The sequence below is a fragment of the Lepidochelys kempii genome, chromosome 2, assembly GCF_965140285.1.
Source record: "Lepidochelys kempii isolate rLepKem1 chromosome 2, rLepKem1.hap1, whole genome shotgun sequence".
Lineage (NCBI taxonomy): Eukaryota > Metazoa > Chordata > Testudines > Cheloniidae > Lepidochelys > Lepidochelys kempii.
Window position 1 is genome coordinate 99118685 of NC_136381.1, and position 24436 is coordinate 99143120.

The following is a 24436-nucleotide window of genomic DNA, read 5'->3' on the forward strand; positions in this document are numbered from 1 at the left end:
ATTTCTTATAGACCCTGAACTACTAATAAGCAACACAATATTCTTCTTTATCTGAAAGGAAAAGGAGACTGTGCTTCAGGAGAAGAATATCTAAGTTCTGTCCCCACTGCCTGTATTAAGTTCTGTGCCAATATGGTGTGCAGCATAGTGACAACTGTAAGGTCCTAAGAGTTATTATTAATTATCAGCATTCCTATGAGTTAGAATCCAGTAACTGGGACTGAACTGAATGCTGATGTGAAATTTCTGCCCAGCCCACCATACAAAGGAGATGGACAGTGCCATCCCTCTAGCCATATATTTTAATTGCCATAATAAATTATCCTTTGTAATTTGTTACATACACATGTACAGTGCAGTTCCCGGAGAGCCCCTCATTCTATCTCAAACCCTCAGGATGGGGCAGAATATTTCTGTTTATTCAGTAACCTGGAGTGCGTCTCTGTGACATTCACCTAACTAATGATACTCTGCCATCAACTCTGTAGAAAATACACATAGGGACATGAACCCATGCTAGCTCTTTTCAGGGTGCGGAGCTTCCTGTCTTGTGTGTTAGATCCTCAGGGAGACATGCTCCTTCTCCTAACTTAAGGAATAGATCATGAAATCACAAGTCCCCAGTAGCAGAGTTCATCATGGTGCCATACTGAGAGAAGTTCTTTATGATATAACAATATCTCAAGGATTCTGATGAAATTAAATTACTAAAAATTTACAAACACTTCCCCAGGGAGGTTTTGCACTTGTAACCTAGCCCAGCCCATGGAGTAGCTATAGTTAAAGAGAATAAACTGAGGTGGATTCAGTCAGACACAGTCAGACTTTTATTGCACAATTACCTTTGGCTCTTTAATATTCATTTGCTGCAGCAATAGCTTGTTCATACCTGCATCACTCTCCTGAGCAAACGATCTGACTGTAACTGTGGTACTTGACCCACTTTTCAGCACCCTCAGAGGTAACACAAACAGTCCTTCCCACAATTTCAAAATTACAAACAAATCAGAACCCCCTGTTTAAAGACAATAATCCCCCCCACCCTGTAAAGCCATTCTCTCTGTCTAAATCCCAGCAGTCCTTTTCAAATGCTAATTTGCATCTTAGTCAAGCAACAGTTTTAGTCCCAGCAGTGCCATCTATTGAAAAGATCACTATAATAGGCATTTCTGGAAGATATGCTTTAGTCAAACACAAGTTACTAGGCTCAACACAGGGGTAACTAGGTGAAATACCATACTCTGTGTTGTACAGGGGGTCAGATGAGATGATCTAATGGTCCATTGTGACTTTAAAAACTATTAATCTATTAATAGAAATGGTATTTTGTTCCTATTATTTAAAGAGTATGCATCAATGTGTATTCACTGCTACACAGCACCTGATCCTGCATCCAGTTAACTTAAATGAGAGCAGGATTGGTCTCAAAATCGAACAGGTAGGCACAAGTACTAACCAATCATTGGTTTAAGCAAAGCCTTCAAATACTGTAGTTCAATCTGTATAAACTGTAAATGAATCCATGTGAACTGCAAAAGAAAAACTGATATCACGCGAGCGGATAGAATCCATTTATTCCTAGATAAAAAAATTCTAAATAGAGCAACTGAAAAAGGCTGATCATGATATGATACTGCCTCTCGGATAACTGCCAATTTTGTTTATGCCTTGTGCCTACTGATGAGCAGGGATATGTGATGGTTCCATGGTATCACATTCCCTTGTAATTCTTTTGTGCTGAAGTAACTCCAATGCCGTAGTTGTAGAACAGATTAGGCCATGATCCACTGATCACATCTTTCTGTTGGATTTACAGCACCAGATGATCTAATTATTCACAACATTTTTCAAACTCCCTCTCAGGGACACAAGCTTTGATTTCTTTGCTCTGGAAAAAATTGCCTGCAGTGGGATAGAAGAAATAAAATATGAAGAGTAGACCAAGAGTTGAGTGGTGAAGGGGAGAAGATGATACAGTAGAACTGGTTGAAATATTCATTATATGACCAATTTATTTAGTGAATGTGGCCTTTTTTCTGGTTCTGAACTGTCCATGAACAAATCATGATCTTTAGAAGTGTGCGCATTATTCATAACAGTTCAACAAGTAGCTTTTACAAACATTTGGGGCCAGATGTTTGTGAACTGATCATAATGAACCCTTTGAACATACAATATTTGTAAATCGCTGTACAAGGTATATGGTTGGTCACTTAAATCACATGCTATAATTACTGGTCATGAGAGCTAATTGAAAAGCTCTCATGCATGACATTTTCTTTTGAAAAAAATTCTACTTTTTTAGTCAAAATTTCTAAGTTTGAAATATTTCGGCCAATTCTAAAAATGGCAACTGCAACAGCCATTCGATACATTTGTTGATTATCTTTTCTTCCCATACCCCTCCCTATTTTTCATCGCCATTTTGAAATTCCAAGTACTGCAACTAGCCTTATTGTTCATTTATTGTCTTACCGAACCTGTGTATACAGGCACAATGAAACTCACAAAGAGGATAGGAAACACTTTCAGGGATACAAATGACAAGGGTCATACCTGCAGGTGCAAAACAACCCACGCAATCTCTTTTGACCAGGCCACAGAACAAGGTCCTGTCCTACAAGGAGATGAAAGCCTCTCAGTTCCCAAGGAGCTTAATAGGAGTTAATGACACTCAAGCTCTCCATGTACTCAACATTTGGCAGGGCTGATGAATAATTTGCAGACACTGAAGTGAGTCAATGTAGGGGGAGTGTTTGTAGAAGAGAAGGAATAAGACCCTTGAAGGGAACAGAAGGAAGGGAGTGGGTTACAACAGAGTGTAAATTCCTACTACTGGTGCATTCTAAAACCAAAAAAACAAATGACCAAATCCCACAGAACTGCTCTTCTGAAGTTCTTTATGAATGAATTTCTTCCTCTTCCCTCACTCAGAAACTTTGAGACTGTTTCCAAATGCTGTCTCATCTCTTGTTTGCTACAAAAAATCATTCCCTATTCCTCACCCTATTCCTCCCCCCCAAAAAACCCTCCCCTCTGCAAATATACTCATCACTTCCAACACTCTTCTCCCTCACCCTCCAAATCAATCTCTACCCCTCCCACCCCCCACCCCCCACCGGCTGGTTTCACATTTTACCTCTCTTCCCTCCCTCATCCAGCCTGACTAATTTCATAATAGCTCCCCACTCCCCAGTTATGTCTTTGGCACCTTCCTTCACCAGCCCCACTGATTCCATATTTGCCTTTGTTTCCCCCCCCCTCTCAGCTTCATTCCGTCTCTTGCCCCAAAGCCACTCATTCTTAAATTCCCTCTTTCTTACCTAAAATATTTCATTCTCTGTCCCTTTAGCCCCACTCCTATGTTGTGTCCTCTGTCCCAGCCTCATCACATAATGGTCTCTTTCCTGCCATGGCAGCATTTCATTCAGTCCCTGAGCCCTTATTTGTTTGTCACTTTACCCCTTTCACACTTTGCTCCCATTTCATTCGGTCTTGCTTTCCCAGTATTTCATTCTATGTACCTGAACCCCTCACCCTGGCATTTTACCCTCTGTCTTCCTCAGCACATATTTAGAGGCATCTCCTCAGCTCTATCTTCCTTGGAGATTTGAGGAGACTTCTGGCAGCATTCTCACTCCCGAACAGAATAGTTGTAGATAAGTCCCTCTCAAAGCTGGGGGAGTGCATAACCAGTACCCTGATATCCCAGGGCCTGCAAAAGCAGCAATCTACTCCCAGCTCTTTGTTTATACAACAGGAAGGATTGGAAAGGGGAGGGTAATGCTGGCTGCTACATTCAGTGAGGTAGGAGACTTCTCCCTCACTGAGCACAGCAAGCTTTGATTGACTGCACTCTCCAGGAGATGGGAGAATGGGAGACCAGCCAGTCAGAAAGAAATCACCCTAGAGATTACGAGGCTTTTACCACAGACCTCTAGGAGAATTTAAATAACTGCATCATACAGGTAAAGCCCATACTCCTGGCCATCATGCCTGTCTGGGTCTGGACATGGAGGGAGACAAGCAGGCTTCTTTTACACAAGAAAAAAAGACTAGATCTTGCTGCATAGTATATCTGGACCCCCAATTTTAAAATAACTAAGTTCCTTCCTGACTGAGGGGAAGAGAAAAACCACAACCCAAACCGATTGGTTGGCTAGATGATTTTACATTCAGTTTTCTCTTATTGGATGTTAAAACTAGTGGTCCAATTATGTAGCCTGAAGCCTGATCTTTGTCTGGCTTCTTTCATTGTGTACGTAGCAGGGCTTTGCTACAATGTATTCCCACATTTGATGGAAACAACACTGTTTTGCTTACCTGACAGGTACTTGTATTCAATCCACGATCCTTTACCAAACATTCAGTACAGTTGCTAAGCATGTGTACATGCTTGATCCCATTTCCATGTTATTGTGGCAACTGACATAGTGTCAGGGCTCTATCTTAGAGTTCTGGATACATGTACAACCATAATGTATATATTCAGGGGTTGACACAGGTGCAAAGAACAGACATGTGACCTTCCTGCTTTTTGGGGAACCCACCTGCTGTTCCTACATTCTAGCCTCTTTACCTCACTACTGTTCATGATGAAGGATCACTCAGTTGTTTGAAAACCCTGTGGCCCTAGCCCCTTGTGACCCACCGCAGCGCCTCCTGCTGTTTGGTCAGGGAATTAGTTCTGTTCATGTAGAACGCCCTCTGCCAGTGGTGTCCCATCCATCTCTCGCCCTTGGTTGGCATTTTGACCCATGTTGTTTCCAGCTTACGGCATCCTCTTCAGAACACTGCCCTCCGGCAGTGCCCCCAAGTCCACACTCGCCCCCTTCCAGGGGCAGGGGGGTTTAATCAGGAGTCTTTGTACCTGCCTCAGTGGCCTGCCACAACCCCCAAGTCTAGCCCCTCTTATGTCAGGGGGCAAGTTGCAGCCTGACTCAGCCACTGCTCCACGGCTCAGTGCAGCACAAGGGGGGAAGGGGAGGATGGGACCCAGGCTCACCCACTACTGTGGGTCCCAACCCAGGGACCCTCTAACAGCAGCCTCCCTGCCCTCCTTCTTTCTCCTTGCCTTCAGTCTTCCCCAGGTCACTTCCCCTCTGACCCCACTGCACCCTCTAGGCCCTTCTACTCAGGGCTGGCAGTCTGGCAGGTATCAGGCTAGAGCTCTCCGCTGCTTCCCCAAGCCTGCCCAGCACTGTCCTAGGTGCTGGTCTCCTGCTCAAGAAACAGACCTTCCCCCACAAAGATCTGGGACAGACCAACCACTCCCTTCCTGGGCAGCCTTTAGATAGGGCTGAGCCTGGCCCTGATTGGCCTCCTAAAGCTCAGCCCTGATTGGCTCCAGGCAGGCCTTTCCCTACTGGCTGCCAGACTGCACAGCTGCACTGGCCTGCCCTGGTCCACTCTTTCATGGGAGTGGGGAAGCTGCCCCACCACACTCCTCCACTGGCTATATAATGGCTGCACCGCTCCTATCCCTCTCAGTTCTTTCGCATTGAACTTCAAGAGTAGAGACTCTGATAGAGAGGAGATGGAGGGCTGATGGGTGGAGAATATCTAGCAGTTTATGCATATTCTCCTTCAGAAATTCAGCCTGGAGGCCTAATGTAGTGGCCATATGTGTAAGGATGTCCTGATCACACATCACATGCCTTGAAGTCCTCAGGCATGGGACAGGAGAAGCCCAGCCCACAAGAGTCATCCAGAGAGTACAAAGAAGCAGTTTGCTGTGCCAATAATGGATCCTGTTCTTGAACCACAAGATCCAGTAAACACTGAGACAAGAGCCCATGTCCTGACCGTAGGAAAGTGCTGATTTTGGTACCAATGTTGATCTGAAGATCTCTGGTGCCTATCGGGAAAAGGCAAAGGGTAGGATGACCCCAACCTGGATCTTGATGTGTCCCAGAGATTCTTTAGTGACAGTTGGGGAGCCAGCCCTTCCAGGGTGAACAAACGTTCGGACTCATCCAAACATCTGGACAGGGGTAGAATGGGTGCACAAGGGGAATAGGGTATTGGCACAGGCAGTTCCATGTGAGACACACTTCCACCCAGTACCATAGAAGGCGCCAGCTCTAAGGCCAAGGATTGTACCAAGATTATTGATGGGATCTGCTACCATTGCAGTGAGGAAGCTGAGGGGTGAAGCAGCACCAAATGGGCCTTCAGTGTCAGGGATGGCATCAGACTCAATTCCATACCCTGGGATATCGGCAGTGCAAGCTGGGATACTGATGAACTTGGCAACTCTGCGACACAGCCAGAAGGTGCTAAGGGTACGACAGAGGATGAAGCGGTAGAAACTATGGCACTGGAAAACTCCTGAACTAGAATCAGGCACAGAGAGGCAAATCAGATCTGAAGCTGCCTGATGTGCTACCTGCATGGAGACCATAGGCACTGATACCAACATCATCAGTATCAAACTCAGCAGATGCCCCATGGCTGGGACTGGAGTTAATGGTACAGATCTCGCGGATCGCCGCACCATACTGGGGATCAGTTAGAGAGACCTGCTCCATCCTGCATGCCACAAGTCGTATGGTGGTGGTCAGCATTTATCTTATGAGGGAGAGTTTCCTCGACCTCTGGAGTAGTCCTGATTAATCTTATGGGACCTCTTCCTTGCCACACCAGAGGAGGGAAAATTACTCTTCTTCCTCTTGGGAGAATCAGTAGGGTCTGAATGTGGAGCGGTATTCAAAGGTGATTGCCATCAGATGAGGGCTTTGGTGCAGAAGTAGGCCTCATGGCCTGCTGCAGAAGGTGCTTAGTCCTCTTCTTGAATTACTTACAGATTGAGTTACTTGAATTACTTACAGAATGTGTCACTCACCAAAACACAACAAGCACTGCATATGGGGATCACTATTAGGGGTGGCACCCCACACAGTGAACAATGCTTGAACCCTGGTGTGAACATCACACAGGGCAGCCAACTATTCTAACACTAAACTAAACCTAAGGTACTACTAACTAACTACTATATAGAGGAAAACAAAAAGGAAAAAAGGACTCCGAAAACAGAGTGAAAATGTGAGGTGAAAACACCACACCAAGCTCCATGGGCAGCGGGTATAAGAGGCCAGGAGAGGCTAAGCCACTCCAAACAGGATTTGGTGCAAATCTCTCTGGAAGTGTGCCAGCCCACTGTCTTTGGAGTGCCGCTGCCCAAAGGCCGTAGCCCCGCCTGCACTCTGCCCTGAGGCCCTACTCCCACTCGTCCTCTTCCCCTTGGCCCCACCAGTGCTGGTTCTCTTCCTGTCCCCACTCCGCTTCTTTCCCTGCGGAGCCGCCCACCCACCACGGGTGCCTCTCCATCCCCTCCCCCGAACCCCAGACTGGGCCTGGGGTGGAGCGTGGGCAGGCCTTGGGGGAGGAGGCTTCTGGTGCCCACACCCAGTCTCCCCAAATGTGGAAGTCACATGCTGCCCATGCCAAGCGACAACTCTAGCCGCAGGTGGCAAGAAGGAACTGAGAGGGGTTGGGTTGGTGACACTTTTATATAGCCAGGGAAGAGGCTAGGGCCACAGGGTGCAAGCGTGGCCCCAACGGGTACTGCTAAGCAAAGTTCTGCAGCTTCATTTGCACACCTAAATGGAATACATAGCTGCAGCTGCTCAAAGACCTGTCTTTCACATTCTCCTTTTCTTTTCCTGCCTCTTAACACTTGCACTCCAAGGTTTATATTACCTGAAAAGGTTCTATGACAATGCAGAAAGTTTTCTAGTACCTCTGGCCATAGGATGTTTTAAAAGGACTAACAAGATCAAGGGCTGTAGGGTCACCTCTAATATGCAAACTCTCCCCTCTGGGAAATAGATTTAACGGGATCAAAATATTTATCAGAACTCACTGATTCATGTATGTCATAAATATAAAGGGAAGGGTAAACCCCTTTGAAATCCCTCCTGGCCAGGGGAAAGCTCCTCTCACCTGTAAAGGGTTAAGAAGCTAAAGGTAACCTCGCTGGCACCTGACCAAAATGACCAATGAGGAGACAAGATACTTTCAAAAGCTGGGAGGAGGGAGAGAAACAAAGGGTCTGTGTCTGTCTGTATGCTGGTTTCTGCCAGGGATAGACCAGGAATGGAGCCTTAGAACTTTTAGTAAGTAATCTAGCTAGGTATGTGTTAGATTATGATTTCTTTAAATGGCTGAGAAAAGAATTGTGCTGAATAGAATAACTATTTCTGTCTGTGTATCTTTTTTGTAACTTAAGGTTTTGCCTAGAGGGGTTCTCTATGTTTTTGAATCTAATTACCCTGTAAGATATCTACCATCCTGATTTTACAGGGGGGATTTCTTTATTTCTATTTACTTCTATTTTTTATTAAAAGTCTTCTTGTAAAACACTGCATGCTTTTTCATTGTTCTCAGATCCAAGGGTTTGGGTCTGTGGTCACCTATGCAAATTGGTGAGGCTTTTTATCCAACCTTTCCCAGGAAAAGGGGGGTGCAAGTGTTGGGAGGATTGTTCATTGTTCTTAAGATCCAAGGGTCTGGGTCTGTAGTCACCTAGGCAAATTGGTGAGGCTTTTACCAAACCTTGTCCAGGAAGTGGGGTGCAAGGTTTTGGGAAGTATTTTGGGGGGAAGGACGCGTCCAAACAGCTCTTCCCCAGTAACCAGTATTAGTTTGGTGGTGGTAGCGGCCAGTCCAAGGACAACGGGTGTAATATTTTGTACCTTGGGGAAATTTTGACCTAAGCTGGTAAAGATAAGCTTAGGAGGTTTTTCATGCAGGTCCCCACATCTGTACCCTAGAGTTCAGAGTGGGGGAGGAACCTTGACAATGTACATTCTATTTTAATTGCCTTTGTTTTCTGTTCCTTATTAACCAGTTAGGGCTCAGTTCAATGGGTGCTTTGGGTGCAGAACTGCAGGCTCATGTATCTAATGGATAGGACTCTGGAGCTATGATCATTTGAATGGACAAGATTTCAAAAAATGTTTCACTGGAAAACATTATGAAAAATGCCCCATCACAAGAATAAGATATTTTATAAAGCCTGCCTTAAAATGAATTCCAAATTAGGAATTTCCCTCCAAATGATACAGTGAGAGGCAACAGGTCTCAGTGATGAGAAGTTCTTAGTAAGAGAATGGTGTTAATTTAATGCTGTGTTACAGAGCTAGGAAGTAGAGGAAACCTTTGGAACGAAGAAGGAAAATCTATGTTTTTATATCAAAATAAAGTTATTATGGAAGCTCATATTTACTAGATAGTCAAGATAAAGGGTACAGTTATTATTTATTTACTAAGTAGTCAAGATAAAGGGTACAGCAAGATTATGATGATCAATGATAACACAAGAATCTCCAGCAAGGTCAGATTAGAGGAGAAGGGACAGAGAAACTGTTTCTTGCTGGCCATTTCTTGCTGGCGGTTCCCAGGCAGATGTGTTAGAAATCACCCTAAAAAAAAACCTGCCAAAAAATCTAATAAAGCTCTGCACTTAAGAATAAATAATTTGCTAGGGAGTAGAAAGATTCTCTCTCATATAGCTTGTCATGCACCAAATCCTATACTTAACGCATGTGCTTAGAAATTAATGTTGCATTGTTGACCCTTTTCCTCGTGAAGATAAAAATCAAGAGTGTGTGTATGGAGGGGGATGGGGAGAGAAGGGGTGAGAGAATGGGTTATCCCTCTCGTCCTGTCCCCCATGAATGCACATAGGATTCTATAGTCTTGTTTTGGACATGTGACATTCAAGGTGCATAGCTATGTAGAAAATGTACAGGGGGAAAAAAGGAAGATAGCAGGGGAATATTGCAGCTGCTAAACAAGAGGGATGAATTTTCCCTTACAGTTTTAACATTGATGTGTACCACCTACTTTCCAACCAACACCAATCGATTAAGGACAGAAAGAATTGCCAATTTGTGATAGCTCCACTGTCTGGTGTTTTACAGCACTTCTCAGGATGCATTACACAGCACAGAGGAGTTCATACATCACAACAGCTTTAACAGAACTGGAGCTTCTTGAAACCACAGGAGCCTTTTATTATTAACTCTGTGCTTCACTTCATCTTAAACGCTACCTAAATAGCGGCAGCTCTCTGAACTTACATTTATAAAATTCTTTGCAATGATATTTCTCCATGTACCTTCAGATATAGACATTAATATACAGTACCTATCGCTAAAATGGGAGAACATCTTTTTAGGTGAATGCTTAGGCGAAATGAAGGACAAGACACATAAGCAAATGCTATCTATTTGTACAACTTCCCCCCCCCACCAGTCTCTCTCTCTCTCTCTCTCTCTCTCAATATACTTTACACACACACACACACACACACACACACACACACAGCCCAAAAGGATCCATTAGCAATAATGACAGTCAACTCCATTATGCCCAGTGTAGTGATCGCAGTTATATACAGGAGAGGTTCTATTTCTGCAAAGTCGTTGTAACAGGCACACTGAATGAGATCCTTTCAATAAAGACCACATCACAAGATATTTCAGTGTAACTTCTTGAACATCCATATTTAAAGATTACATTGATCATTATTATAGTGGAAGTGGCAGCAATCACTGTCATCAAGGTTGCTACCTTAATTTTGGCATTTTCTGTTAGTGCTTAACTCTGCCACCTTTCTATTGATGCAGATTTTTCTATTTATTGTATTTGGAATTCATATGAATTATATTGCAGTATCTCACTAGGCTACTATTTACATTATCTGCAGCATTTGATATGTAGATTTGTTAGAAAATTAAAATATGTAATGTAAATATTAATTATGAGCCAATTACTATTTCTTACATATTTGAAATTAGAAGAAAATCAGCGTAATGAAAGAGAATACATTTAGGGTTAACTTAGACACATGAGTCTGTCATCTTTATTATTTTACTACTGAAGAGTGCTTGGAATTCATTGAATTAATTTGATTTATTTTGTCAGGGGGAGAAGTATGAAATGTTATGTGAACTCCACATATGCCACATATTTTCATGGTAAAGTTCAGCAAAGCATGATATAAACATAACAGCTTCATTTTGGGTGGCACCAATAAGGGCTAACAGGGAAAAAAAAGCAGCTATATGGCTTATAAAGTTGTATAAAACCAGAAAGGTGCTTGTTTTGAAGATGGATTTATAACACAATGAGTTAAAGGAGTTTCTCCAGTACTTGGGTTGCTTTGGCAGGATTATGATCAATACCGTAACACTTTTAAATTGCAGCAGGTAGGGTTCCCACTGAAGTCAAAAGAATTATTGCCACTTATTTTAAAAGTAAGCAGAATCAGACTCTGACAAAAGTCTACACTTCCCCAATTCAGGCCAAATCTTGCCCACCTTATTCAAGCAAATAGTCCCATTTATATCAACAGAATTACTCTTATGAGAAAGGAAAGCAAGACTGGCCTTTTCATTCAGAAAATAATTTATTCATTTTGCTAAGAAAGCAGACTTTCATTTTGCTGATCCTTGATTATAAAAACATTAAATCAAATGTTAAGTGCTGTGTTAAGTCCAACCAGCCTTTCTGTATATAATTGTGGTTGTGATGTACTTGTCTCTCTCACCAACAGAAGCTGGTCCAATAAAAGATATTACCTCACTCAGCTTAACCCCAAGAGGTTATAACAATGTACCCTTATCTTTTTAACAGGTAATCACTGATCATAAAGTAATATTTCAATCATTTTGATTCATGAAACTGCATAACCAAAGTAAGAGTCTGGTCTATCAAAATTAGGTGTGGGAGGGATAGCTCAGTGGTTTGAGCATTGGCCTGCTAAACCCAGGGTTGTGAGTTCAATCCTTTAGGGGGCCATTTAGGGATGTGGGGCAAAAATTGGGGGTTGGTCCTGCTTTGAGGAGGGGGTTGGACTAGATGACCTCCTGAGGTCCCTTCTAACCCTGATATTGTATTAGGCCAAATACAACACTAGAGCCAATGGGGGAGTCACACTACTTTATGCTAGGTTGGCAAGTGGTCCCACTGCCTAGAAATGCAAATTTCCCATGGACATGCACTGTACTTTTAACATATTTATAGTAAATATTATTTTCAGAAACTTTACACTGACAAATCATTACCCATGAAAATGATATAACTAGCTCATTAATGATGCTGAGTTTTTTAAGTCTATCATATACTTTGTCAATTTGGTCAAGTATAAATAGAAGCTTCTCCAATAGAAACTGGATATTCCTGTTTAAAGGCAGAAAAGATAAAACAGACAAACACAATGTAACTCATGAGCATTTCCTTGATGTGTTTTTTTGATTGGTTGGTTGGGAGGATGGTTTCTGCATAACCAGGTCAATGCTGCAAGGTGCTGACCACTTCTGAGAGACTCTTTACTCCCTCTGCTTTCAATAGAAGTTGAGGGCACACAGCATGTTGAAGGGCCAAGTTCAGACTCGGCTTGTACTTGTCACAGTGCTAGAGGAACTGAACAAGGTACACTGACAATAGTTCTCTTTTCCTAATGCAGCTCCTGTTTCCACCGTCCAACGGGCACCACTGAAGAAAAACAGGGAGCTAAAGCTTTTCTACTAGAGCTGCAGGAGGCCTGCCTGGTCTCACCTTTCTTAATTACTCCTGTTGGTCACTATTCCTGTTATGATCCCATTATTCTGCTCCCTTAAGGAGTATGTTTACACTTACTAACTCTCACACTGCTTACCAACATGACATTTACAACGTCATTTAGGCCAACCTTAAATTGCATCCAATATGAAATAAAGTTATTTTCATCAATCACTATTAAATTAAATTTACTGTCCATGACTACTGTATTAGGGTCTCTTTAGCAAGTTTAGTTTATTTTTTTTGTTGAGTTCCACAATGTTTGTCTCATCTCTCTGATACAGATATTGAGATATTCCCTTTACCACTGATGCACCCAATGACTTCAATGAAAGCCAGACTGGGCCCTCTACAGACTTAGAAACTATTTTTAGTGAAACAGAGGGGGGAGAAAGCTAACAATTACAGAGAATTCTCTGGGAAGAGAAAAACTGTTCTCAGTATAGTTAGTGCAGAATAAGAACATGCTATTCAGTTTGCCTTTAATTTAGCATTTTATATAGGTTTCCTAACTCCATCCCTTCGTACCAGGACACAAGACTTGGAATGAAACAATAGGGAAATGAATAATAAACCAGAGCCCTTCCTCCACCTCAGAGACAGATTGAAAGCATGATCTATCCATTATTTTTAAATAAATGGACAAGGTAGATGTGATGCACTTGAAAGGAAAAAGGAGCTTCTACTGCATATTCTGCACGCACAGTGGCCTAAGTAACTTGCCAGAATATCTCTAGTTTTGGGAAGGGGTCCTCCTCTTAATTGGAATCTCTTGGCTGAGGCAAGACTCAGGGCTTGATCATGCTCACACTACTTACATGAATAACCACACTGAAGTCAATGGGACTGTACACTTGATTATGGTAAACAGAATTTGGAAACAAATCTGAGAGGATATCTTAGAAACTCTAAGCTCAGTAACTTGCTCCCATTTTAGTGTCTGCTTGTTCAAAGGAGTCTGTCAGGTCTTTTATACCCAAAAATTAGATAAAAGAAACAAGTGGGTTTGCACTATCTAATTTTTATAAAATTGTTTTCATTATTTCTTTTTATTCTAATTGAAATAGTTCTCCCCTTGATTTAAACATTCCCCTGAAGAGTTTGTAACCAAATAATTGCAGCAGTGTAACTGACTAAAAACAAAAACTACACTGACCAGTCTTTTTTTCCTTAGCCAAGCTAGGTGAAGTGCCGAAAGTAAACAAACAGCATAGATGGTGAAAATACAGTAGCTTTTTCAAGTTATTTCAGTTTTAATAATCTGAGGTATTAGAGCAAACACAGGTAAGGTTGGTTTGTTTTTTAAAGAATATGATTTTTTTTTAAATGGGCAGTGTCCTTTAATGATAAATTTACAATGAAAACAACAGGGCCATCATAATTTTGAAATGCACTATGTCTGCCATTAACATGCTGCAAATGTCTTTGCATTATGTTTGCAGTGGGGGGCGAACCTGACAAAATATAAAAATTAAATACTTGAATTACTTACAGACTTAATAGCAAGATAAATAAAATAAAATCCCTCCAATGAGCAAAATGAGCAAGAACTGCAGTATTTCCTAAGTACACAATGTAATACTCTGACCCTTATATATAGAAGTGAAGAAGCAAGATGGACATCAAACCCATTTATTCTGAATCTTAAGTTAGCCAGCATTTTGGTTACATTGACGGGAAAAGGATGAATTTGAATTCAACCTGAGGTTTCGTCTTTTATCATTTGGAATCAATGACTTTTCCTGGCATACTGTACCTGATGGAGTCTGCACCCAGATCTCTTTGGACTCCATGTGCTAAGAGGAGAAGCATATACAGACAATAAATAAATAAAAAAAATGGTATAATGTGTGGTGCATTCACTGCTGCTATATAAACCTTCAACCAGTTTCACAGCCTCAGGCCTCTGACATCCTATTCCCATATGCTGTCAAAAATACCAGTGGTAACTGGTGATATACTTGATCCTAGTGGGGGAAAACAGGGATCTTATTTTATTTAACTTGGAGAGGAAGGAGTTTGGTCTGTCATCTTTTGTGCTCCCACAAACTGTACTCAAGCATTAATGAACACATATAATAAATATGTATCAGATAAAAGCACCAAAATACACTCAGTAATGCAAAGAAATAATATATTTTAGGGTGTGGTCAGATAAGATATTCAAAGCCCCTACTGTTGCTTCTAGAAATGTCAGGATAATTCAGAAATGTCAGTTTCTTTATGGATTTGAGGTTATAACTCAAGGATCACATAGCTCCCTCTCTAAATGCATCTGTAAAGATCATTTGAAAAGTGCAGATAGAATTGTTCATTGGTTAGTTTTACTTGAAGCTACAAAGTATATATGTGCTTTGTTTTGTCTTATCGATCAATCTAGCTTACAATTTTTAGCACAAAAAATCAGAAAACAAAAATAAGTTGTTGATGAAAAATATGAACAACACAAAACAAAATAGGTTCCAATCGTGCAAATTTTGCTTCACTGGATAAAGCACTTCTTGACACAATAACGTCCAGAATTCCCCCTCCCCCAGAAAATGCAGGACTGAGACTGAAGCCATTTTTTCTTTTTCTTTTTTTTTCTTAAGGCTATACAACACAAAGAAAAAAATCATTGAAAGAACACTTCATCAGGTGGTGGATTCTTCTGGCTCTGGAGTGAGCCTTTGACAAGTGATTGTGTGGTCCGAGTTACTTGTCTCATCAGGACAACAACAACAACAGAAAGAAAGAAAAAAAGTCAATGATCCCAACAATAAAATCCAAAATTGACTTTACAATCACAGGTACAAATTGCTCAGGTCGATAATTTCATTTCTCCTAAAGATCACTGTCGTCTAAAACTAATTAGAGGCGCAGGTTTCCCGAGGAATTGTCAATATTCAAAGCAAATATTGGAGTTTAGAAGGTTATCATTCTTCTACCATGACAGTCTGACTGCGTGGTTGGAAATATCATCATGTTCTGCCAAGTTCAGGGTGTCATTAAAGACTCAATCCTTGTTCTACCTCAAGAATTTGGCTCCTATTTGGTCTTTCTTTATAGTGGAAAGACTAAGAAGCCAGAAAAGGTTGAGTATTTCCACCCTCCCATGAGGTTACCCCTTTCCAGTTTGAGATGCACTTTGTCTTCTCTCTCCATGTGGAGCAAGACTCCATTGCTGGCTGCTTCTCTGGTGACGTCTTGATCCCCTGCAAAAGCTGAAATCACTGGGTAGCCGTTTTGCATTAAACTTACCTAAAATGCAAAGAGACAAAATCTGAGTTTTCTCAATATTAAGTAATTTTTGTTTATGCACTTCATTAACCTTTCACACTCCAAAGCAACAGGTTTGAGTTAATCAAAAAGTAATCAATGATTATTCTTATTTCATTCCATCATTTTATACAGCAGACAAAATGTTCACTTTAATAAACAGTAAATGTATAAATTCTTCACTGATTGTGTTTTTTTACATACTAACTAGTGTTTATAGGTCCAAATTTTAAAGCAAAGAGAGTAAAGGAATGAAGAATCTTCTATGGAGTGTTTAAATTACTACCCACCTGGATAGTTTGTCTGTTATAGACCTTGACCACGTGGAAACTGAAACTATAAATCCCTTTTCTTGGTGCTACAAATATACTGGAAGCAAGATCAAAATGGTTGCCAATATTAACTAATACCTGGAAAGCAAACAAACAAAAACAAATCAATTAAGTGCCAAAAAAAATCTGCATCAGCTCCATGACCTATATAAAGCCTATTGGAAATGGTAATTGCAATACAATTAAACCATACTGCAGGGGGAAGGAGTCAATTTCCAAGGCATTTAAAAAGTATTGTAGTTCATAAAGTGATTTATTAACATAGTGATGAACCCAGACCCTGTTAAACTGAGTGAAAACACCACACCCTCAGTAAAGTAAAGGAGGGGAAGGCATATTATAACTGACAGACAGAGAAGGGAATAGTAACAGTCAAGTAAATGTGCAATGGATTTTTATATGGCACTTTTGGAACTAATTATTCCCTAAGTTTAACCTGTTAAACAAATACATAACAAAATGGGACTTGAACATGTTGCAGCTGAGTGGAGGGATGGAGGAATTATATATCATTTCTGCCAATTCACTCCTCTCTTTCTCTTCCTCTGGAGGGTTGGTACCAATTATAACTGACTTGAATAAATAAGTGGGATGCATTATATCCACAGGAAGAAGCTCTGGCTGCCTCAGAACCTGGCATAAGGAATAGTGAAGACTGTTGCAAGGGAGTGCACTCCTACAATTAGAATGAGGTAAGGTGACCTTCTACGCCAAGTTAATCAGCCAAACCATTTTACCAAGTGGAAAGGGGCAGGAGAGAATTTATGGGAAGAAACTGTTCGGGGTTTGTTACTGTCCATCCATCCCCATTCCCCCCCACCCAATGCTCCCAATTTGCCATATTTACAATTAAGAGGAAATCACATTCACAAAATACCAACATCTACACAGTCATTGCAAGAGAGGCCCACTCCTGCTTCCACTAAAGTTAATTATGAAACTTGCATTGAAGTCAATAGGATCAAGATCAGGCCCCCAATTCTTCTGCCCAATCTCCTCTCTCGGAAATCTACCTACAAACTGTTTGGGTGTTTTAACTGGGCACGGATAAAACCCACACTGTATAGTGAATGTGCCTATGTTTCATTATCTAATACTAGGCAAGTAGTAAATTTCAGTCTTTCCAAATTCAGTTGAGAAAAGCTGTTTAAAAAAACAATAAAACCCAGGCAGATTAGACAACTCAAAGCAAAACACAACTGTGAACGTGGCTGAATGTTTCAAAAGGGGTTTCCGAATGTCTTTCCTGTTTTTCATCCCCACCCTGGCTCTATCCAATCTCTCAATATTCTATGGATTACCATTCCCTGTGCTTGTTAAGATAAGAGAGTCATTAAAAGGAGGAAAGACGGGAAAAAACAAGTCAGAGTCCTATTAAGCCCTTCCTTCCTTTCTCCCCATTTCCCTTTATTTCTCAACCTACTGCTACGATGATTGGTGATCCCAGTCGGGAGTGTTTTATATTTGAGGGGTTGAGACGATGAAGGGGAGAGGGAAGAAGGGTCTAGCCAGTAGGCATATCAAACATCAGTTCTCTCCCTTTTCAGTATTTTCTATCAGACTATTAGATTTACAGGCTGCAATCCTTGTTTTGCCTTTTTCCCCCCTGAACTGAAATTATGGATAAAATTAAAAAGCAACACCCCTAAAAAAAATCAAAACCTTAACCCCCACCATTTGCCCTAACGAACTAAAGAAAAAAATGAACACCACCAGGAAAAAGAAAATAGTTTCATTACTGTGGAAAAATGGAGATGAAGTTACAGGAACAAACTGATGATAGCCAAACATATACAATCAACGACGTACAGAAATCTCTCTCTGATATCAAAGGGCATGGTCGAGACTCCTCAGTTAAACTTGTAACTGATTAAGATTTAGAGAGAGAGAGGGTTTTTTTTGCGGGGTGTGTGTGTGTGTGTGTTTGTTTAAGATACTAACGAGTTCTAGATCCATATGCAACAGAATAAATAAAGGTGCAGATGTTCAACACGTTCGTTAATCCGAACACGCAACAATTCCCGTGGCAGCATTAAAAATCGGGAAATCCTGCGAAACGGTAGGGGGGAGCCACACAGGAAAGATACGATGGGAACAGAATGAGCTCAGGGTGCCTTCTGAGACAGTACCGCCATTCTGCACTGTATATAAATCCTGCAACATTATCCTACTCCTTCGCTACGCATCGCTTGACTACTTTGACACCACAGGACAGGAAACACCCTTCACCCAAGGGAGACGCGGTAACTCTGCCAAATCCACTCGGAATGGGCAGATTCCCTGACTCGCCGTGAGCACGGGGGTTGCTACCTTGAACGCCCGGCTGGCCTGAGGTCTGGAACGTGCGCGCCCTCGCCTCCTTTATCTCCCATCAGAAAAGGTTTTCTGGGAGCTTTGGGATCCTTGCCTGGGAGGCGCCATAGAAATGCGAAGCAGAAGCCTATATTATGTAGCAGGAATAATGAAAATGCAAACCCTTCCTCGGGAGGATGAAGTTGCTCAGCCGGGGGGATGCTGTCTGCAAACTCCATGCAGTGGCTGGGATGCAGGCGAGGGGACCGCAGCAGGAGTGTGTTTGGGGGGGGGGGGGGAGTAAGTGGGGAGGGTCTGGGCGGCTAGCGATGGCGGGGTGGAGGTGCAGCAGCCCCAGGGGAGGGGGCCGGCTACAGCAGGAGCTGGCTGACCTGGTCGAAGTAGATGGTCATGGTGCGGTTGCTCATCTCCGACGGCTCGTGGTTGGTGCTCCGGGTGGCCGAGAAGGCCACCTTGGCGCTGCCCGAGCGCACCGAGATCCCCAAGGAGGAGGTGATGGCCCCGTCCGCCGAGGGGCTGGAGTCGCAAACCACCAGGCACTTGCCCTCCAGCACGATGGGCTCCGTGTCGTTCTGCGCACGCACCGGGCAGCCGGCGGGCAGCAGCAGCAGCAGGGCCAGCGCCGCCGCCAGGCAGGAGCAGCAGCCCGCGGGCTCCGGCAGCGCCCCCCGCCGCCCGAGCCCCGGCATCTTCGGCAGGGGCCAGCAGCTGCTCCCGCTCCGGCTAGGCGCCGGCATCAGGGCGCAAGGGGTGGGGGGGAGGGGGAGCTGCGCCTATTTCCTCCCCTGTTCTCTCTCCGGGGCAGCTGGCTGGGGGACAGGATCCGAGTCCTCCTCCTCCTCCGGGCAGGGCAATGAGGCGTCCTCACAGGGCGGGCGGCACACAGCCTGGCAACGGCAAAGAGAGCAATCAGCCCCCGCTCCCGGGAGAACAGGGACAGGCGCACACAGCACTAGCCCCCGGCGAGCCCAGCACCGCCCGGCGAGCCCAGCACCGTCCGGCGAGCGCGCGCCCACCTCCCTCCCTTGCAGGGTGTCACTAAGTGGGCACAACAGGTCCAGGAGATGCCTAAGTGCCAGGCCAGATGTCTCCCCCACCCCCACCCCCCAGCCCCGGGGAGGCGGCTGCTGCCGTAGTCCCACCGCAGTTTGAGATGGGAAGGTAAAGCGCACGGTGGTTGTATTTATTTATTTTTGCTCACTCCCCTCGAAATCAAGGCAGCTCAACCCTGTCGACCGATCCCCAACTCGCCTTTGATCCCCCTTGCGGAAGGCGGGTGTTTAAACCACCACTGAAGCGCCCACAGCCTGACTTTGTGTCACAGCCGCTAAGGTGCGATCGCCGCAGGTTCTCCCCCCGGTCTCGCAAAGCGCCGGGAGCCCGAGGAGCTTCACAGCCAAGGCGCCCTGCGCCCTTTCGGCTGCTTCGCTTGTGTTAGCCACAGGATTTCACAGGCACTAATAAACACTACAATCAAACAAACCCCCTTCCTACTGCGAAGCCGAGCGCTGGTATATTCCCGACGTTGCTGAGCTCTCTTTCCAAACCCCCGTTTGCGGCAAACACTTTCTTCTGAATTACGGAGACTTTAGGCAAGGGCACCAATTTCTACTTTTAATCGATTCCACAGGCCAGCTGAGCTGTGATCGGTAGGGTGCCCGTTTGAAATGTAGCGGTTCATTAGACTCTCGGGAGGGGAAAGAAAGGCTAAGAAATCCCCACCCCCCACCCCCACCCCCAGCCTAGGAAACCAAATGGCATTTCGATTCTTTCGGAGAAGTTGCATCTCAGTTACCCTCCCTCTTCCACACGAATTAAAATCGCAGTGATGTATCCCCCTCTCCCGAGAATCTACCCCATCCCCTCCTCCCCATGGTCGAGGCGTTATTTTAAGTGGACCAGCTAGCGTCGGGATGTTGTTGGTTACCTGGTAGGTCCATGCTGGGAGCGTAGGACTGGCTAGGTAGCTGTCCGCGAAGTTGCATGGCTTAGAGACAATGAGCTGAGATGGTGCTGGCAGAAAGAAAAGGAAGCAGGGCTCGCCTCATTCTCTCCCGCCCATTGCCAGCAACCCCCCCTTTCCTCCCTCCCTCTTTCACACGCACACTGACACCCGTCACTGCCTCACACGCCGGGCATAGGGGATGGAGACCACGCCGGTAAGACACCCCACCCTCGCAGGCTCACACCTCCCAGCCCTGCCCGGAGTAGATCGTCCTAGCTGGAGGGTCCTGGCAAGGGTCAGAGCGGGCGGCTAACGCTCTGCAGCGGCAGCGAGCCGCGTTTACACCAGAGCCACCCCCCAGAGGGGAAAACACAAAACGGGAGAAACTCTCCCGCAGGAGAAACCAGCTGCACGCGTGGAAAGGCGCGCCCCTAGAGACAGACAGGGGCGTCCCGACGATTCCTTATTTGCTTTTAGAGCCCGCGACCCGGTTCAGTTGTAACTGCAAGATGCGGGGGCAACCCCCACCGTGAAATCCATTCCTAGTGCAAATCACACTGCGGAGAGAGCACTTCAGTTTCAGCCCTGGGCGCAGCCTAAAGGAGGGCGAGCCCCCCGCGTTCCTGTCTCTGTCCCTTTAAAGCCCGCTCTTCGCTTAGGCACTAGCTCCTCATTTATTGCAGCGTTTATTCCTGCGCCCTGGCATCCCAGGGACACTCACACACACACACACACACACACCGTGAAGCTGTCTCTGGAAATAGGCTGCCTCGCATGCCAACCGCGGTTGCAGAGTGCCACCTAGCGTCGCCTTGGCGATGGGATGCGTCCCTGTGGGTATCAGGAGGGGAGGGGGCCTTTTGCCTTAGAAAGAGCAGCAGCAGCTCGGGAATTCCGGGGGAGGGGGGAGAGAAAAACAGGGCAGAGCTCTATCCCTTAAACTAAGTTTTCTCCTCCCTTTTTCCCCACAGTGCGATCTGGGAGGCTTCCAGTGCCCTACTGCTTTACAAAGCCACCAGAATCTCCCCACTGTATTTTTCACTGAATGCATCCAATGAAGTGAGCTGTAGCTCACAAAAGCTTATGCGCAAATAAATTGGTTAGTCTCTAAGGTGCCACAAGTCCTCCTTTCTCTTTGCGGATACAGACTAACATGGCTGCTACTCTGAAAACTGCCATGGTGATGTGTGTTACAGTCAAAGTTAGCATCAGTGATTACTGGCTGCAAAATATTCCCACATCTCAGTGCTGCTGCTAAGTGGTTATTGCTGAAAATAGGCAGAGCAAAGGAAAGCTTTAAAGATGAGCCCTCTTGCTAAAGCAGCATTTAAAAATACTTTGAAAAAAATCGGGGTTTTTTTGACATTTTTTTAAGATCCCACTACTTAGATTTCAGCATAGGAAAATAAATATCAGAAAACTTTACATAAGTCACTAATTAATAACTGCTAACTGTCTAATGCTCCCTAGTAGGACAAAATTTACAGTTATATATCAATGGCAAAATTTTCTGAGAAATGAATAGGAAGTAAGTATTCAGCTTCAATGTTCTGGTTTAACCACATGTAGGGAGCTTTTATGGGTGTCTATGTGATGTTTTGCTTCCAGAAATTAACTGTGCCCTAAAAATCACAGCTAAGTAATGTGCCAGGAATTCCAAACATATAGATTGTTATTACAAAGGAACATTTAATTTCAGATGCAGCATAAAATTATGTTATTGGATAGTCGTCCTCTTGTGGGTGGTGGCAATGAAACTAGGAAGCTGAAAATATACAGCATTAGCAAATATCAGAAACCCAAAGCAAGGGCCAGATTGTGGCCTTAAAGAATTATCCAATGTTGTAGGAGAGTGTGGGAAGGGCCAGGCCACTGAAATTCTTACAGGGATGCCCTCCTAAATCACCCCTACTCACCACATGTTGGCCTAGTTCTGGCGGGCAGCTAGTATGTATATAGTGATAGTGCCTCAGGCCCCTCATAGACCAGAACTTCCTTGTACACTGTACAAACACAGAACCAAAAGACAATCTCTGTTCCAAGGACTTCACAATCTATGTTGATTACATCCTAAATTGAGGATCAGTTCCGCATCACTGTCCTTGCAGCTCCCCCCCCCCACACACACACACACTCCTGCAGCCATCCATGGCATGTGGGCATAAGGGCCAGAGACTCCTGATGCCCTCTTTTTTCCACTGTAGCTGTCCTTGTGTGGGCCCTGTGATTTCTAGCTGAATTCCCTCATTTTTAAAATAGTTAATAATAATACCTAGCTCTTACATAGCACATTTAATCAGCAGATTTCAAAATGTTTTACAAAGCAGGTTAGTACCATTAACCATCTCTAGTTATAACATCACCAGTAGACGCTCTCCCAGCATCAAAGTGAATGAAGAATAGGAGAATAAAACCATGTTTTCTTTTGGGCCAGATATTTAATTATATAATTATGGAGGTAATCATTAGGAAACAGGGCTCCCAATACCACAATGTTATCTTGACACAGATGAACATGCAGTCAGCATGGAGATCAATGGCTGACATCAGCACTTTTCCAATTTCTTTCTTTTTAGGTGGTAATGCTGAACTTTTAAATTTTGAAATGAAATGTAAATATAACAAGTAAATGTAGTTAACTGACTTATGGGGTGACTGCAGAAAATGTTCTTTAAAATAAATAAATACAAAATAAAACAGATACGTTTAATTTTAGGACTCTCAGCCCAGCCCTCCCCCCCCCCCCTTTTGTTAATTTGTTGCTCATGAAAGGTGCCAAATTGACAAGCCTAGAAACGCAAGCCCTCTTCCTATGCACAGAACAGGTAGAGTACTGACAGCAGCCGTGTAAATTCCCTCACACCTTTTCTGTCAACATGTCTCTTCCCTGGTCTGGAGGGCCCCTTTAAGGAGAACAGAGTTAATACCTGCTCTTAACTCATTGGCCATTCTGCTAAGAGTTCCAGCAAAGCAGTCAGTTCCGGATGTGGTGGTGGTTTTTATGAGGTCTATTAGAAATTGAACTGAGACCACCAGCTCATTTCTTTGGGGTCATTTTTTTTAAGTCAGTACCAACCTGGGTCAGATTTAAACCAGTGATCTAAAGGTAAAAGGCTTCTCACCTTATCTGCTGAATCATATAATCTTCAAGTTGTAAGAGTTCTTGATCAATAACTCTAAAGTGTTTCCCTTGCATTAACTCATAACAAAATGTGCCACTATCTGCCAACAGAAAATATAAATTTTTGAAATTATTTTAGTAATTTTAATGTAAAGTTTTGGTGTTACAGAGTGGGACAGACACAGCAACCACAGGAAAATATTTTTTTTTTAAAAAGTCCCTTTCAGGTGAATCTCTCTCCCCAAACTCGGGAAGAAGCTTTTGGCAAGGACACAGAAACACTTTTCTGATTGTCCATGGTGTGGAAGACTGTCGTATTCTTTGTTAAACTGGCTAATTGTTAGATTGCTACATACAGAAACTTAATTACATAGACTTTTGAGGGGCATTCAAGCCTGAATCTGGTCACACTGGTGTAATTCAGGAGCAAAAGGAGTTACACTAACATCAGAATTGACCCCTTTCTCTTTAGAAGCACAACACTGAAATCCAATCTGTTGGTATTTATAAAGGAAGCATGGTGATGTCACTATTATCTCTAAAGAGAAATTCATCTTCCCTGAGCCGCACTTAAATCTCCTCCCCCACCCCAACACTTTACACGTGAATAGCCATTAACTTCACAAAGGCTATTCGTGTAAGTAAAAGATACCAGGCTCAAGCCTAAGAATGGCAATATCTATCCATCAGGGGAGGTTAGTAGTTACAGCAAAGAAACAAAACAAAATCACTGCCAGGTAGGATAAACAGCCTGCATCGTATCTATGGTAGTTCATAATAGGAAAGGTATATATTTATAAGAAGCAAATATGTAGTTCCCTGATAAAAGTAATATCTATATTTTTTTCAACATGTAAATAAACATTTTTTCCAGATAAATTACTGTTAGAAAACACT

General features: G+C 43.5%; 1 protein-coding gene across 4 annotated transcripts in view; it reads right to left on the minus strand.

Moving 5' to 3' along the window:
* Positions 1-13885: 13885 nt before the first annotated feature.
* The window catches only part of CBLN2 (cerebellin 2 precursor), a 91589-nt gene continuing 81038 nt past the window's right edge, over positions 13886-24436 (minus strand). For 2 of the 4 annotated variants that reach the window (XM_073331756.2, XM_073331755.2), the window contains 3 exons: positions 18845-19360; positions 16119-16238; positions 13886-15810 (listed from right to left, as the gene is read on the minus strand). In XM_073331756.2, the coding sequence (XP_073187857.1) occupies positions 15613-15810; positions 16119-16238; positions 18845-19210 (684 nt within the window). In that variant the 5' untranslated portion in view covers positions 19211-19360 and the 3' untranslated portion in view covers positions 13886-15612. Of the gene's footprint in view, positions 15811-16118; positions 16239-18844; positions 19361-20400; positions 20553-24436 lie in introns of those variants that run through there. The other 2 variants (XM_073331754.2, XM_078851586.1) reach the window with 2 other exon arrangements.